This window comes from Falco naumanni, chromosome 5, assembly GCF_017639655.2.
Source record: "Falco naumanni isolate bFalNau1 chromosome 5, bFalNau1.pat, whole genome shotgun sequence".
NCBI classification, from domain to species: Eukaryota; Metazoa; Chordata; class Aves; order Falconiformes; family Falconidae; genus Falco; species Falco naumanni.
The window spans coordinates 1,396,988-1,414,799 of record NC_054058.1 but is presented as its reverse complement, the minus strand read 5'-3'; the positions used below and the strand labels follow the sequence as shown (position 1 = coordinate 1,414,799).

The following is a 17,812-nucleotide window of genomic DNA, read 5'->3' as shown; positions in this document are numbered from 1 at the left end:
ATATTTTACAATTAATGTAAGGCTCATTACTCATTCTGTTGACATAGAAACTGAAAATGTTATGACTTCTGTTCTGTTTCTCAAAATCTCACCTCAGTGTACCCTCACAGCCCATGTGGGAGCAGGGTACCTTGCAGAGCTGGGGGTATCTTGCCTGTACCTCCTGGCAGGAGGTTGTAGGAGATGAGTAGCACTGCTCCTGCAGCCTTTGAAACTGCACCAGGAGACCTCCTCTTCGTTCTCCTTGCAGGAAAATTAAATGCCAAAGTTTAAGGAGGAGATAAGTTTTTCTGTAAATTTCCACTTTGTACAAATTGAACTGTTTATGGAAGACTTTCAAATGAAAGTCAGTCCTAAAGAGTTCAGATACCAATCTCAAAATGCAAAGATAAATGAGTTTTAAAGGTTCTCCAGATCTTTAAAATATTCTCTTCTGGGTTTTATGGGTTTTTTTCCTACTTGTAGAAAATCCAAATTAAATCTTAAGAGCATATGGCAGTCGTTCTAATTAGGAAAAAAATATATATTTCTTGATAGTTTTAGAATAGGAAATAAAATCCCATTTTAACTGTAAAACACAGTGGCTCATGGGGCATGGAATAACACCTACTGGCATCTTTGCTGATTCTGGCCAGCATCAGGAAATACTGCTAAGGTAGCATTGACAAGCATTAACATATGCTCCACCAGATCAAGGCAACCGATATACATCACATTCTTCTTACCTCAGCTGGCAGGGATTGTATATAACGTGTATAGTGCCTGGTGGAGCCTGTTTAAGCATGGGGACAGCAGTGTGTGGCAAGAAAAGACAGAGTAGGTTCAGGATGGCGGTACCAACCTGCTGTCTCATGTCTGGTTCAGGACAGAGGAAACTTGCATTTGTCCTCCTTTATCTAAAAGATATATTCTTCTTGTTTCTGGATTTGGCAGGAATTGTGGTGAGGGTTGTGTAGGCCACCCGTGACTTACCTCTTTGACATTCCTCCAAGCTAGTGACAGTGTCTCTCTCCTTTAGATCCTTGACCTTACAGATGGACACGAGCTTGCTGCAGCCTCTCGGGTCCAAGCTCCTGTAGGTCTACCTCTGTAAGAGAGTCACAGCTACACGAACATACAGACTCTCAGAGTGGATCATGCAGCCCCAGGCTAAGAGTACATGGCTGCCAGTGTGGTGCTCAGCTTGCCCTTATCCCCTCCGAGGTTCCACAGTTGCTCAGCTTTCTCTTATCCCCTCCGAGGTTGACAGTGATGCTAAGTAAAAGTAGGCAATTTATTCCCAGGCAGTTCACATCATAGTGTGTTTTACTTGTTTACTGTGCTCTCACAGGTCAGCTATGCCTCATCCAGCCGTCTCTTGAGCAATAAGAACCAGTTCAAGTCCTTCCTCCGCACGATCCCCAATGATGAGCATCAGGCCACAGCGATGGCAGACATCATCGAGTACTTTCGCTGGAACTGGGTGGGAACAATTGCAGCCGACGATGACTATGGCCGGCCAGGGATTGAAAAGTTTCGGGAGGAGGCAGAGGAGAGAGATATCTGCATTGATTTTAGTGAGCTCATCTCTCAATACTCGGATGAAGAGGAGATCCAGCAGGTGGTGGAGGTCATCCAGAACTCTACAGCAAGGGTGATTGTTGTTTTCTCCAGTGGCCCAGACCTGGAGCCTCTCATCAAAGAGATCGTCAGGCGGAACATCACTGGCAAGATCTGGCTGGCGAGCGAGGCCTGGGCCAGCTCGTCCCTGATAGCCATGCCGGAGTTCTTCCGTGTCATCGGCAGCACCATTGGGTTTGCACTGAAGGCAGGACAGATCCCGGGCTTTCGTGAGTTCTTGCAGAAGGTACATCCCAAGAAGTCCACTAACAATGGCTTTGCTAAGGAGTTTTGGGAGGAGACGTTTAACTGCTATCTCCCCGATGGGTCCAAAAATTCTCCAGCTTCAACTTCCTTCCACAAGGGCCATGAGGAGGGACTGGGACCTGGAAATGGAACAGCTGCCTTCCGACCTCCATGCACAGGAGATGAGAACATCACCAGTGTGGAGACACCGTACATGGACTACACACACTTGCGGATATCCTATAATGTGTATTTGGCAGTATATTCTATTGCCCATGCCTTGCAGGATATATATACCTGTACCCCCGGGAAAGGGCTCTTCACTAATGGATCCTGTGCAGACATTAAGAAGGTTGAGGCATGGCAGGTAAGTCCTTCAGTTGCATGCCTGTGCAATATGCTTGCAGAAAAAAGACCTGGATGCCTTTTTAGGGTGCCCTTCATAGCCCTGGGTCTTGGACACAGCATAAGGCTCCTGGAATGTAGCATATCATTCACTGTGTGCGAGTCAGGTGCACGTCCTCACCCTGCAGGGAATGTAAGGTAAGTTGTGTTAGGTTTGCCTGCAGTTAGGGCTTACACTAAGTTAGATTTTCTTGCATTCACTATGGGCCAAAAGTGCACACACAGACAATTTCCACAGCCTGGCTGACGCAAGGTAACTTGATCATATATTGAGACTTACATAAACAAGAGGCCCTGAAGAGAGCACATAAACAAGGAAAACAGTTTTTAGAGTTCATTTTGTTTGGCAAGCTCTATGTCTTTTGCAATCCCACAGCAATTTTCCATACGGGCTCTACTTTTACCCCCCATTTTAAGCTTATATAGAATCAAACTAGGTCAGGTGGGGTAATGAAGGAAAATAACATGTGGCTATTGAGCAAATAATAGATAGCTGCTTTGATTTGGCAGTGATATTTGTGAACTGAGAAAACGATACTAATGACTTAGTCACATTTACCCATTCATTCAATGCGCTCTGTCCACTGGCACATGGGTGGTATTCTGGCATTTTGTCTTCTGATCTGTTATGAATACTCTGTACCTTACGATATGTTTGTTTGTGCTATCCAGTGTGATTTTAATATCTACTGCATTCTCAAGTAACAGAATGAGCTTGTAAAGCTATCAAATGAAGACATGGCAAATACATAGCAAATTCTGTCTGCCCCATTCTAGTCATCACAGAAAACTTCAGCCCAAATGTGCCTGAGATCAGAGCAACATGGGTGAATATAAGGATCATCCTGTTCACCTGTGTAATTTCCTCTGTTCAGGATATCCTCACCAGAATAAAGGCTGTGGGTGCCACAGACTGCAGATGGTGGGTCAGCATTCACCTGTGGGAGCTGCAGTTCGGTTCCTGCCCAGTCTTGGTCAGCCCAAAAGCACCGGTCAGATCAAAGCAAAAAGCTTTATCTTGGCATTTATGGGAAACCTGCATTGGTATAGGTGCCTGATTTGGGTTTACCGAAACCACTTTACTCAAAGCTGATGAGTGCGGGGGTTGACTCTGGTTTAGTGGCCGTCTGTGAGGTTTCTGCCTTTGGCTTTTCAGGAGCGTACTGGCAGAAGTGGGCGAGTGACAGACAGATTTAGCTTTCACTGTGCGGGTAAAAATGATCCAGAATAAATATATTTTTAATTTGTTCCCTTATATCTTGTCAACTTGGAAAGTAAAGCAGGATATTCATACCATAGCTAAGTAAAAGAATGTGATGTTTGTTGAGGATTCCACAATCGAGAAAAATGTCTTCTCATTTCTGTGTTGCTTATCTGGTGCTGAAGGATGGCTGTATCAAATGTAAAGCATCCTGCTGATCTGGACTGTTGGGTATGCATACTTGCCTTAAATGAAGCAATCGGCATTGAGAAAGAGTATGTGGGGTTAACAGGACTGGGCAGGAATAGTGGGTGACACAAAGGAACAGGCTATACTTGAAATGACCACCATTAGGTGGTGTTGGCCGTCAGGCATATTTGATATTTGTGCATTTTTTCAGTTCATTTCAAAATCAAACACATGAATAGCAGGTAAATGCCAAATCTGTGTGCACACCTACTTCATATCAGGCATTGCGGCTCATTACCCTTGGGAAGGTTTCCTCAGCCCTGGGGACAATGAGTTCAACTCACATTAAACGTGCATCCTCCAGCATCTCCAGAGCCGTATCTGACAACCAGACAGAAGAAAATCTTTCTACTAAAGACAATCTCATTTTGAGGGGTACTTCGGCCAGTGGTCGGTGCCTGCTCCCTCTTCTCACAATTGGCTCAAGGGTTTCTTGGTAGGAAGCGACCTGAGGGAGGGAGGGCAGCGCTGGGAAGCCTCTGTGCCTGGGGCTGGAGGCAGCAGCTGGTGGTGGTGCCTGCTATCGCTGTCATCACTGCCATTGCTGCCATCACTGCCATTGCTGCCTGGGCGGTGCGTGGCACGGATAAGGCAAACCCAGTGAACCCGTGGTTCCATTAGCCTGAGCCCCTGCCTAGAGCAGCCCTTGCCAGTGGGGTCGGTGGCTGGAGAGGGCAAATGGTGCGTTTCACAATTTAGTTATGTACCATATAATTTTGTTGTCCTTCAGTGGTGCTACCCTATTAACACATATGAGTAATTATTTACTTATTGTCTGCTAATTGTTAATTTTATGTACTCATAATACAAACCTTTTGGAGCAACAGTTTTATATAATTAGTGGAGGGTGTTTGTGTGGGTCTCTATATAAAAATAACATTTTTTCCTCAGTGATCAGTTTGTTTGAACTGGACAGCAGGAAACCTAGCACAGAATTTCTGTGAGTTGGTTAAACTGGGTGCAGTTCTCCTGTTGAGAATTCACCATCTCCAGTTTAAGAAAGCACTGTGTATGTTTCAGCGTGGGGAGCACGGCATATTTCTGTGTCTCCCAAGCTGAAATGTCAAATACTAACAACTTCCTTCTCTACTCACTTAAAGGTACTGGTTTAGGAAGCTGCTTACTGATTTTCTCCACTCAAGTTAGTGGTCTGCAACAGACCCTGTCCATAAACCCAGTCCTGTTTCCTTTTGTTTTACCAACACCTCTGAAGCTGGCTGCAGGCATCCCCCCTGGAGACGGGACCGGTGAGCCCCAGCTCGCAGGCTGCCGCAGCGGGTGCAGAGATGCGGGCGCAGGCAGAGCTGGCGAGCAGGCAGGGCAGCTTCCAGGCAGCAGCTGTGCCACTCACTCCACACATGGTGCTGCCCGCGGGGTTTGGAGCCCTGTGTCTGAGAATGGGAAAACTGACACTTCTGTACTCTACAGAAAATTACAGACTTTAATAGGATGTCTGTGCTGCCCTTCTTTGAGTAATGTATATGGCTGCAGCTGTCACATTCTAAGAACCTACCCTGCTGCAAGGCAGAAGATAATCCAGGGGCACACCTTTGCGAGATGCCTGCAAAGAGCAGATAGCATTCTCTGCGCATGCCGTTATCGTGTCCTGCACAATACCGATCAAGATCAGATTAATTACTTCTTTTTGTAGTGTTTTGTTCAGGTAACAAAAAGGTGCAGAGCAATCCAGAACAAAATGTATAAGCAACTTCTGTTATGTTTGGAAAAGGCAAAATTTTACACAAAGCACCAAGGATTAAAGCACATGACTACAAATAGTACAACAGAAAGAATCCTCTTAAAGGAACACATCACATCTGATTATCTGATGCCCATTCTCTTCTGCTGGTGGGCTGTGGGGTTTTTAGGAGTCTGTAGTGAGTAGGGCTATTTCTGTGTGTGGCTCTGGTTCATGGACTGGCCTCCCCCCAATACAGGCTCTCCCATAAGCTACAGAATAGCAGTGGGAAGGTACGGCAAGAGATGGGACAGGACTCAGGATCCCTGTACTGATGCTGCCTCTATCGACATTCCCTGCCTCTTTGCCCTGTTTCTCCACAGCAGCTCAAACAATCTGCTTTTGAAGCCCTTTTTTCTTAATATCTTCCTAGATTAAATTTCTTGTGTCCCTCAAGTTCCTTCATTTTTTTGGTCTCTGCTCACATGGCTGTTCCCATGTTCATGTCTAACAGCAAGTCCATCTGTTCTTTCTTCAGTGCCCCTCTGAGCAAAGATTTATAACCCTTTGGGGCGTTTGCAGGAGCCTCTCTGGTGTCTCTCTCTCATTTTAAACAGTCCTGCAAAAAATAAGGGTAAAACTAGTAGGGGATCCTAATCCGTCCTTCAGAGCAAATATTTACTACTTCACATTCTTTCTGTGCACGAGGAGGACAAACCTGTCTTTTCTTCAGACATAGTTCACTCTGTGTTTCAGCCCCTTCAGCTGGCTTCTTGCTGATGGCCCTCAAGCAGTGGGAGGACCTCTCCTTCTGTCTCACACAAAAGCATTGCTGCCCAGCGTGGACGGCAGGCTCCTGTGGATTCGGGAAGGCAAAGGTGCGCAGCCCCAGGGTGACGTAGCAGAACACCCTGCAGCACACTCCCGGACCATTTGTTAGGTTGTGGTTACCTGGAGGCTGTGAACTTTGGCAGGTTCATAAGTGAAAAACGAGATAGCTCTCCTAGGCAGCAAGGCAAAGCATGCTGCGCAGGCTGAAAAATGTCCTTTCTTAATGATTAGCAGGTTAAAGATTGTGCTCATGTAAATTATTCTATGCCTAGAAATTTGATTGACCTCAGACTTAGTGAAAAGCTGCTATATGCTGTTCCACAAAATAAAGGCAAATAGAAATTGACTTCACCTAGCAACACCTAATGTTTTTTATGACACCTGTGCACCTCCCAGCCAACTCCTCCCTCCCCTGCCCTGGTGATACACCTTATGAAGAGGCAAAAATGGATTGGTGCATTCTCCAGCTTTACATTCAGGTATTTCTAGCTGGCTGGAAATTGATTCTGCAAGGCTTTAAAGAAGTGGATGATGCCTTAGATTACATACATCTCTCCAGACCTTTGAGCCTAACAACTTACCTAATCAGTTCTGTGTCTGTTGAACTATATAGGCCTGTTGGAACAATTAAGGTGGTGCATGGAAAACAGCTGCTTTGTGGTATAGTGAATGAAACATTATCAGAACTGAGGCTGGCGTGACAATTCGGTTCAGGCAGAACTGCAATGAAGACAGTGGAAGCTGGTGAATATCAGGCAGCTGCAAAACCTCACCTAGTCCGCGTTACAAATGCACTGGAAATAGATGTGTTATGAACAGAAAGCAAGCATTTCACCAGTGTGCCTTTGCTGTGGGAGACCAAACTGGGAGGCAGACAACCTGAGCCACACACAGAAATGCGTGGGCCGATAGAGCAAACACAGCTATTTTCCCCACAAGGGCAATAACAGATGATCGCTTATTCATGCTTATTTGGAGATAACAGCTTGCCATCAGCTGAGAGCATCGCTTGTGAGCTCTTCAACCAAGCAAACAATCAATGGAATATTATTTAGATGTCTCTGCAACTAAAAGGAGAAAGACTTAACTGGACCTGACTGAAGGGGGGGTCAGGCCTGTAACATCACCAATACAAAATGCACAGTGAAACCATCGCCCCAACAGAGTTGCTAGAAGAAAGATAAATGAACTGCATGCAGCAAATACACAACCTCTATGTCATGAAGTAAGCAGCTGTGGTTATTAATTACGTGGTGAAGAATGGCTGAGATTCTTCCAAATCAGGGTAGCATACACTGCCTGATGACAAAACCAGCAGTATTCCTGCCCACCCCAAAACATGCTGAATTTTTCATAAAAGTCATTTTGAATATAGTCACTTACACGCTGCAATACAACAAAACTTGTATTTGAAAAGAAGCATTTTAAAATATTTATGAAGCTCATTTTCACTTGGGGAAAAGAAGTCAGTTTTGCAGCCTATATTGGACCTGGGAATTTCAGGGAAGGCTCCATGAGATGCTTGCATAATGTCTCTATCTGTAATGACTTCAGATAATAATTGCCCCTTGAATTACCAAGACACCAGTATCTTTTACTAAGGCACAGCATGTCTGTTACACAAAAAGATATAAAGTTGCTTCTAGGACTGACCTTTCCTGATACTACTCACAAACGGACCTGGTGACAAAGGGCACCTTGTGAGCCCCCTAAAGGCACTCAGAAAGTGAGGTGAGGAAGCAGTGGATTTATCAAAAATTCAGTTTCATTTGTATCATTCCTCTGACTTGACTGATTTCCATTTATCCCAAGGTGGGGTTGAAGCTAACTTCAAAAGCATGGTAATTGTAGCAGTTTTATTCTTTCTTTTCTTTCTAGGTGGTCAGCCATCTTCACAGATGCTTTACTAACTAGCCACGTAGTTTTATCCCCAAAGTGAGCTTCCATGCACTATCAAGGACTGGTATTGCTCCACACAGTGGGTGAAGTTTGGAGGAAGGAGAAAAAATTACCTGTTATGGCAGATAAAGGACCCTTTTGCCTTGTAGAATTAAAAGAATGATCTCCCCACTAGACCAGAAGCAATACTTTGCTCAGAAAGGACTTTTACCTGCATCTCTGAGAGGAATTACATGAAGTTATTTAGGAACTGTAGAAATCAAAGCTTTGATAGGAGATTTCTTTGTTGGCCAAGAGTTATATTGGTAAAGGAAATGGAAAAAAACAGTTTTAAGCTAGTATCCAAGTGGAATGTGTGCCCAATCACAGTTAGAGTGAATTCACTGGGACTTCAGCTGACCATTGATGGGAACTATGCCTGTGCTTGCAACAGATGCCCAGTCTGAATGTCCAAAACAGTTACATGAATTCAGTCAACAAATTGTGACTATAGGAAACTTTAGGACTCTTTTTTTTTTTTTCTTTCTTTCTTTTCCCCTAAATTGATAATAGATCTTGAATAGATTATAAGTAACCATTGAACTCAGATTTGATGAATGACCATCATTTTGTTACAAGAAATGACACCAAGTACGCAGTATCAGTTGCTTCTCTAACAGAGAAAGGCAGCTTACCCAAGCATTGAAGTAATTCATCCTATAGTTCCAAATAGGAGCAAATTTACAGTCAAAAGCTATGAATTCCTCCTGGCCTAGAGGAAGGCACAGTTCTTCAAATCAATATCAGCAGCGTTCTGTGCAGGATGCAGTTTCAGACCTTGCTGGGACTTTGAAGCGACCGATCCGTAACGGGCTGTTAGAAGGAAGCGACAGCAAACGGCTGCAGAGACACATACAGTTTCATTCTCTGCACAGCTGGGTAGAGACAGCGTTAAACGCCTCCCGGAAGACATTTCAATCAGATTTTGATCATGCAAAATATTATGTGTGAATTATGCTAAGTGAAAACACTGAGCTTTTAGGATAACCATTGGCTCTGTTAGTAGATTTAATAATTGGACAATTAATTACCTATTATTTAGTATTAAATTTATACTTACATTAATATAATGAGCCCTATGTTAAGCTTTCAGGTACTTCACCATAGCAGTTACCATGCAGTACTATGACCTCCCAAGAGCATCATTTACTCAGTCAGGACTTCTGCCAACAGATCTGCCAGTAGATCCTCCGCCATTATACATACACATATATATATACATACAATATACATACACAGCACCCTGGGCCATTGTAACAAATGGATTTCTCCATATTCTATTTGTTACAAGTGGAAAAACAAAGCAATTGTGGCAAGTCTAGACTAGGTCACCGTGATGGTTCTTTCGTATCCTGGCTGTAGGTAAGACAGCAGCATACAGTACAGTACAAAATACCATCTGACAGCACTGGCAGCTCCCACTGTACCTGTGCCTCGCCTTTGTCTGTCCAGAGACCATCTCTGTCCACAAAACCTTAATAGGAACCTAAAAAATGTTCCAATGAAGTTACTTTCCAAATGGTCAGGCAGTTTGAAATCCTTTGTATAATAAACTATCTAAATTTACAACACATTCAGGAAAGTAATCTCGATGAAGCTGAGGGATGCTTCACATTGGGCATAAAGCCTGAGTATTTCCCTTCTGAAGGGCTGTGTTTGCCAGTCAAGCTGGTGTTTAGCAAGATTTGTTTTCCCCAAAGACATGCTGACTAGTAGACTTTTTTTTATTAGTATGATCCGTGGCAGGTCACATCTCTTGTCACAGATCTTGTCTTATTTCTAGCTGGGATTTAACTGACCTTTAGTTTCATTGGTCCTTACTTGGCCATGCTCTATTAGATTTAAAAGTTCAGATGAAGTACACATCACTTTTCTCTATATGGTATTTATGTACATAGATCAAATTATTCCTTTGTCTTTTCTTGATAATTTAAACAGAGTGGACTTTTAGTCCTAAGATATGTTTTCTGTTTTATTTCTGTATCTTGTCCAGTTACTCATCCTTCTTTTTGGTATATATTCAGTATTACTTTTAACAGGCTCAGCACAGCCAGACAGTAGGAAAAAAAAAATCCCACATTTACATACTCTTATTACTTCCTCATTTATGCGTGCAGCAGTTGCATTAGCCTTCCTTGCCGCAGCGTGCAAGGGAAAGGTCGCGGTAAGTTGTCAGTAATACTTTGCAGGATGTGGTACCCTCCCTGTGCCGGTGGCTTGAATTTTTTACGCCTTGATGTGTAGGTCTGAATTTCACTGTATTAGACACAGACGTTTGAGAGCAATCTGAGGGAAATGCTTTGTCCTGATTATTATTTACCATTACCTTAATCCAGGCATTTTCTGCAAATTTTCCCAGCACTGCTTTTGTATTTGCTACCAGGTTATGGATGAACATACTGGGTAGCAGGGAGTTGTTTACTGGGGCTGGAGGAATTCCCCACGAACTGATGATCTGTTTCTGTTGAAACCTGTTTTTACAAATCTGTTGGGCAATTATTGATCCAGGAATGTTTGTTCTACATTAAATGTAAAGCTCAGATATTTCACTTCTAAAGGGGTGTGTTTGTCAACCAAACTTGGATTTAACAAGATCTATACTCCTGAAAGCCTTATGTCCTGGCAGAAATTATGTTTCAGTCCTAGAATTTTGTATTAATTGATCCTCAATGCACAACTCTTGTTTTCCCATTGTTTTTCCTGGGATTGATGTCAGGCTAACCAGCCCTTGGTTAGAGAGGACATCCCTCTGCCTTTTACGATACCGTCTTTGCTTGGCAGCTTGCAGCCCGTCAGAGGCTGCCCCTGGAGCAGCTCACTGGGCAGAAACACAAGCCCCTGTAAGAGGGGTCAGCTCTGATCCATGCCCTGCACGGACTGATGTGGAGGGAAATTTGAGGCAGGCTGTTGGGAGTGCGTTACTGCCCACGTGTACCAGAGAGGTGGACTGGAATTGCTGTGGAATAACATTAGGTATTATATTGACTTTGTCATTCAAAGCCAGTGGCATTTTTATGCGCATACCATAAACCTACAGTATTAGCGTTCTTTTTATTGCCCATGGAGTGCTGTGATGAACTGTCTGGTTTTGTCAGCCTTTTAGATCCAATTTAAATGCTTGGGCTGTTCTCTAATGTCTTTTTAAGGACCTTCTACATTTGTTAATGTCACATTATGGCTCCAAACCAAGTGCCTTTGGGATAAGAATGTCCAGGGTTATTTTGTGATAGCAGGGGCAATAACTTATTCATTTAGGTTTCCTGCTCATCCTTCTCTTTCTATCTTTTATCTCTTTAGCTTTCCATCCTCTTTAGCTGTCTCTTACAGCCTTACATCTGGCATACATGACACCTTTCCATTTTAATATATTCAAGAAATTCCTTAATATGTTGCTGGTAATTTTTTTCTTCTTCTCTTTTGTGTTCTACTTTCCGTGAATATAATACTTGTGTTTCACCTTGTTTGAATGGTCTGTGTTGGATTAGTGCTTTTAGAGCACACCCAAATAAATACTGCTGTTTGAGGTTTATTTGTATGATGGGAATAGCAACATATCATTCCCCCTTAATCAATGAGCTTTTATTTTAATGAACACAGACAAAATTTCTGAACTGATAATAGGTTTATCATGCATGCAGTACAGTCATTCAGTCCTTCCCCCTAGCTCATCCATTCTGTTGGATACAGAGACCTCCATCATCACTGACCTACACTTGTACATCACTGGGGCAGAGACCTGTCAGAAGCGGTTGATTTTGTATAGCATTATATTCCACATCTAGGGATCCTCCACAGAAATAATTTTTCATTTCATAACCATGATTTTTGCCATGATTACTAGGAACTGCATAAATGCTCACAGTATTTGTAAGGAGGGGAGAGATGCTGTCACTGCAGCCATTTCTCTCCAGAATAAATCTGTTGCAGTCAGTAGATCAGCCTGGTCGGGACGGCACTGAACTCGGACTGGGGGTACCCCAGATGCCTTAATTCCTGAAGCTGCTTGTAGAGGAAGGGTTCTTTTGGACTCTAGGGAACTAATAGTACAATATCATGCTTTGGACCATACAAATCTATTGGGGTACCATCATACAGCTGGATCTTAACTGAAAACAGAAATAGGAGGAAATGTTAGAGGAAAAAGCTCTTTTATCTTCTCTCTTCTCCCCTGCAGTTAGTCAAACTCACTAATTGCAGTTAACTGAAACAACACTGTCCAAACAAGCATTTTGACAGTCAAAGCGTTTCCTCTTTTTCCCATTAAAAAAGGAATTGCAATTAAAAATGAACTGTGACTTGAAGGTCACATTTTAAGTTTAACTTAAAAAAAATGTATTTGCACTGAATTTCAGTTGACTGAATTTCACATTAAGTTTTCCTATGTAAATATTTGGTTTCAAAAAACCCTGTATTTGAGACGTGTGCAGAGGATGTTCCCCCTCTGTTTATCATGTATCATGTGGATCCAGTCAAAGCCAAGCACATGAAAACTTTCTTGCTATATTTCCCAGTCATATTGCATGTAGCAAAATCATTATCCTTTATCACAGCATGCTTAAGTGATGTGCTGTTAGCTATCAGCTTTGCATTAAGCAGTACAACCCCAGGACGTGCACTATATAGAGAAGTGCAGTTGGAACAGCAGGTGTGCACATGGCCTGTTTTGGATGTGGTTGAGTTTTGGAGGACCTTCAGGAAACAAAATATTGGGGTCTCATCCTTGCTGTGTCCTGCGGCCTCCTAACTGATAGTTAAATCGGTCTGGAAAACCAGCCACGTGACACCAAAATACTGTAAGATAATTTCTTGATTACTCTGAGAACCTCTGTGACTCAGCAGACAGGTCCTCCTGAAGCATTTCAGACCCAGTTTTGTAATGGCACTGGGGCCTCTGCAAACACCAGTAAATACCTAATGGGATTTTCTAAAGTGTCTCAGTTAGACCTGACTTGTGCAGCCTTTGTTAGGAAATCCACTAGGCTTGTGGGTTTGAGTTCTTTCTGGGCATCCTTGTAAACATAGTAGTGTAGTAAATCTGACCCTAAACCAGATTAGTCCCATTTTGAAATGCATGCCCTTGACATTTTTGGTTTAAGTTACTTGCTGCTGTTGTAGTAGCTATTAATTTATTACTGCTGTCACCTTGCACTGTCAAGAAAGCATCGAAACTGCTGCAGCTTTGAATCAGCAAAGCCATGTCCCTTGGTTGCTGGCTAGAAAGCCTCAGAAGCTAACCCATCAAGCCCAGTTACAGGCAGTCCTGCCAGCCCTAGCTGCAGGAAGCTCTAGGCTTCATCCGATTCCAAGCATACTGAGCATGCACAGCATAACCTGAGAGAAAGGAGGCACCAAGCACCTTCCACTGAGCAGCGAGTGAGGTGTTTCCAACACAGTCCGTCCGAGTTCCTCTCCTAATTCCTGCAGGTTTCTCTTGGAGGGCCTGCTCCTCTCTCACAAAGAAACCAGCATAGGCATGGGGGTCCACATCAGCACCGCTGCTGCCCCTCCTTGTGCAGAGGGCACTGCTCAGTGGAAGAGGAAGATACAAGATCTCTCATCTGCCTAGGGATCTCATATCCAGGACAGAAGCAGAACCAAACAAAACCAAGTATCAGTTAAAATATGCCAATCAGCACACCTTGTCATGGCAGCTTGATGTCCTGTACTTCCCTGGAGGCTTGAATAAAGTCGGTTGGCTTTGCAGAGAGAGGGGTCTCTGCTTTCCCACAAATCATTACATATGTCATAAACAATTAAACAATCCCACAATTTCATTTCTCTTCAGGTGGAAATCAGACTGACGATCTAAGAGTTATCATCACCACCTCTGGACGTCTAATCTTCCTTTAATTTTATGCTTCTTTTCTGATCAGGTGACCAGAACTAACGGTGTTTTCCAGGGGAAACTGTACTATCAATGTATGTATTGGCACCGTATTTTCAGTGTAATTTTCTTAGGGTTTTATCCTACTGTATTTTTTTGCTCTTTCAACTGCATAATCACAGAGTGGTTCTACTGAGCTGCCTACAACAATGAACATGTCTTTATCTTGAGTGGTTAGTTAATTTAGTTTCCAGTAAAGATTATGAATAGCTTAAATTATTACTTCCAACATACGGCACATTGTATTTGTCATACACATTTAGCCTTCAGTCATGCTGTCCAGTGACCTACCTAGCTTTGCAAGGATGTTGTTCAGTTCTTATCAAAGGATAACAACTTTCAGTGTTCTTGAGTTATTTTCAGCCTTTGTACAGCTATTCTTGAGCCAACTCAATTCTATCTTGCACCCTGTTTTTCAAGTCACTGGCAGATCTAGTGTTTCACCGGAGCTGGGATGCCCACCCCATCCTGCCAGAATTCTTTCGCAGTGTTGTCAATAAATCTCTGGCTGACTACCAATGTCCTCTCCCTTCAGCTCTTTGACACCAGCCCTTCTTCCAGAGTTTATCACCCTTTGTACATCTACACTGTTACCGACCGGATAGTTTCAGTCCTGGAGTACAGCCCAGTCCTTGTACAGTAGGTGGTGATTAGTCTTCATTATTTTATGAAGTGCCCAGTGTCCCAGCTACAGACCAGGGACTCCTTGTGCATGGGGCTGGACACGTGTAACAGAAAGACATCCCTTTTTGGTTTTTTTAGAGGTGTTTACAGTGAGAATCCCAGCTCTGTTCCTGGGCCTCTTTCAACTTCACCTGGGTTACCTTTATAGTGACAAACAGTATGAACAGTCACTTCTTCAGAGCAGAAAGCCAAGAGAAACCAGGCAGCTCTGGCTGGAATGTTGCAGGTGGTGTATGGTAATGAATCACACCTTCTACTGGCTGAAGAGTTCTGACATCTTCTGAACAACTTTCAGAAAAAGACAAGATTAATCGTTTTGGCGTATCCTGGCATGTTGGTTTTAAAAAAAACATCAGCACAGCATGTTGTCCCCTTTGGTGCACAGTGGGCAGCAGGGGAGGAGGAGAGATTATAGAGGGCAAGGAAAGTTCAGCCCCTACCAGCAAGAAGAATGCTTTGGGCAAGGGATCTGAGGCAAGATTTGGGCAAGAGCCTGCCTCAGGCTTCTGGAAACAGGTATTACTGACTCCAGGGACTAGGGCCAGTGCCCTCCTGCCTGCTCAGGTCCTTTGTGTGAGAACTGGTCGATAGTGTGATGGCAGCACTGGCTTTGGGAGACCCTAAGAGTTGGCCCTACATAAAAAGCAGGCAGAAAAAGATAATCCTCAGCAGAGAATGCAGCAGAAATCAAACATTGATACAGACAGTAAAAATTAGAGCTTTGCTAGCATGTAAATAAAGATTGACACAGAGAGACGGAAACAAAAGGAAGAAAGACAAGAAATCCTATTGTTTCAGGGAACACTCCTCTTAAAGTATTTTACAAGTGGCTCTTTCAGAACTGGCATGGGCATATTTCCTCCTGGTACGTGACCACTGGCAGAAACCAAATCCTGTATACCATGACTACTGGGCTAATGTGATAGCTGAGCTCTCGAGTCCTATTGCAGCATTATGAAAGTATCTTCTCTGGGTGCTCAATTAGGAATCCAGAACAGGAGGGGAGGATGGGCCCTCAGCAGTTCAGAATGAAAGGGTGGACTTACCATCTTCAGTACAGTTGCCAGCTTTTCATCTTCACATCGAGCCACGAAGCGGAATTCTTTGCTCCTCTCAGCATGGGCACTCTATCAAAGCAAAGAGAAAAACATTGGGTACCCATCAGTCCAGAACTGTTTTACAGGTGTGGATATAGCTAGGAAGACAGAAATTAAAACTCAGTGTGGGAAAATGTATGTTAACTGTCAAGACAGGATTCCTTGCAACTGCATGTTGGGAGGAGGAATTGTTTGTCTTTTATGGGGACAGACACCTACAATGTGTCCAGCTTCGCTTCCCTTGCAGCACCATTTGACCTCGTGAGGAAACATGTTAGAAACAGCAGAAGGAAGCCAAGGATATTAAACCTTTGCCAACTAGGAGACTAGTTAAGGACCTGTCACAGCTGAGACAGAGTAAATGACAACCCACAGCAGATCTGGATACTGACATTTATTGAAGAATTAACCTAGAGCCTTTAACCTGCTTGGTATCTCATGCACTCGCTTGCTTTCCCCATGGCGTTACAGTCACTAGGTCTCGCCCTCGCTCCCCAGCAGGGACACTGTGTGTGGTCTGTCAGAGTGGAACTCATCGGTTCATGCTGTGTAGCTCCACAGTGACCAGTCTCAAGCATTACTGGCCAAGGTCACTGGGTGCCCCCCAACATTCACCATCTCCTTCTCCTCCAGGATCTTTCCCCACTAACAGTGTTCTTCATGCAGATATCTTCACCTTCTTCCTTCTAGCCCCGAGCCCTAGGTTTTGGCTGCAGTCAGCCTCCGAACTGGTGGTTCTGTCTCACGTCTTGTTACTAATTGTAGGATTCAGGACATGCCACTTTAGTTTAGCTGCTATCAGTGTGTACAACCAATACCTCTTGATCTCAGCGAGCTTGTGCTCCACAGAACAGAAGTTCAACTCTGGACATTCATGCCCACACAGTTACCTGCTGCCTGACAGCCTTTACAATTTAAGTGGGTTATTTTGCTTGCTGCTGGCCCTAATACTAGTGACACAAAGTAAGTGTCTACTGCAGATCAAGAACAGGTGGAGAAAGGCTAAGGAAGCTGCCAAGGCAAACCAAGTTATTAAGTGGTATTTATTAAAAGTGAGACAGCATCTTTCAAACAGCTGAGTTATGTCTAGCAAGTAAAATTCGAAGGATCATAAACTCTAGCAAGTTAAATGTAAAAATAAAATAAGGCAGGACAAAAACCAGAATGGGGAACAGGCAGTAAATGGGGTAAAAATCTCATAAATCCTTTTTTAAACGCTTCAGTAGTAGGGCTGTCTGTTGAGCCATAGATTATCACTGCAAAAGACAAGGTAAGGCCATGACAGAAGAAAAGTGTGCTCTTTATGGACAGACTTGAGAAGGCTCCTGAGTTTGCTTAGTTAGAGGGGACTTGCAGGGGATGTAATGGCGCTGACTGTAGGAGAAGCTGTGGGACACAAAAGCAAAATGAAGCTTAATACTTCTGTGCAGGCTACAGTGACCAACCCCTCACTTGAAACAGTCTTAGGCCCTGAGGCCTAGGAAGTTGACAGATGTGACATCAAATTTCTAAAAGGGTTCTGGAGGAGTTCCAAGGAACCAGCAGAGCCTGACTGAACCCATTATTAGAAACTGTAATAAAAAAAATAAATAATAAAAGGGTGGAAAAATAGTATACTGAGGAGGAGTCACCATGACTTTTGTAAAGAGAAGCCCCACCTCACAAACCTCCTGAAGTTCTCTGAAGGCATTGGGATGTATGTGGGTAAGGGAGTCCTAGTCATAGAGTATGCTCAGTCACTAATTCAGTCCTCACATGGATTAGTAGTTGGTTGAAAGACAGAAGAGTATAAAAATAAATGGTGAGTTCTGACTAATCAAGAATGAGATCCTCAAGCTTGAACAGGTCCTTGGGTGGACCTCTCAGTTCTGACTGAGTAGTTGTCAGAGAAGCAAATGCAGTGTTAAGAACAGTCATGCTGGAAAAGGGACAGAGAGGTGAGCAGAGTGCCCTGGAGCCACTTCATTAACTCTTGGTGCATCTCACTTCAAGATCTTAGA

General features: G+C 43.5%; 1 protein-coding gene across 1 annotated transcript in view; it reads left to right on the top strand.

The window, feature by feature from the left end:
• CASR (calcium sensing receptor) overlaps positions 1–17,812 on the top strand; it is a 77,643-nt gene that overhangs the window by 45,702 nt on the left and 14,129 nt on the right. The window contains exon 4 of the mRNA XM_040597050.1: positions 1,331–2,212. Within this exon, the coding sequence (XP_040452984.1) occupies positions 1,331–2,212 (882 nt within the window). The remainder of the gene's footprint in view (positions 1–1,330; positions 2,213–17,812) is intronic.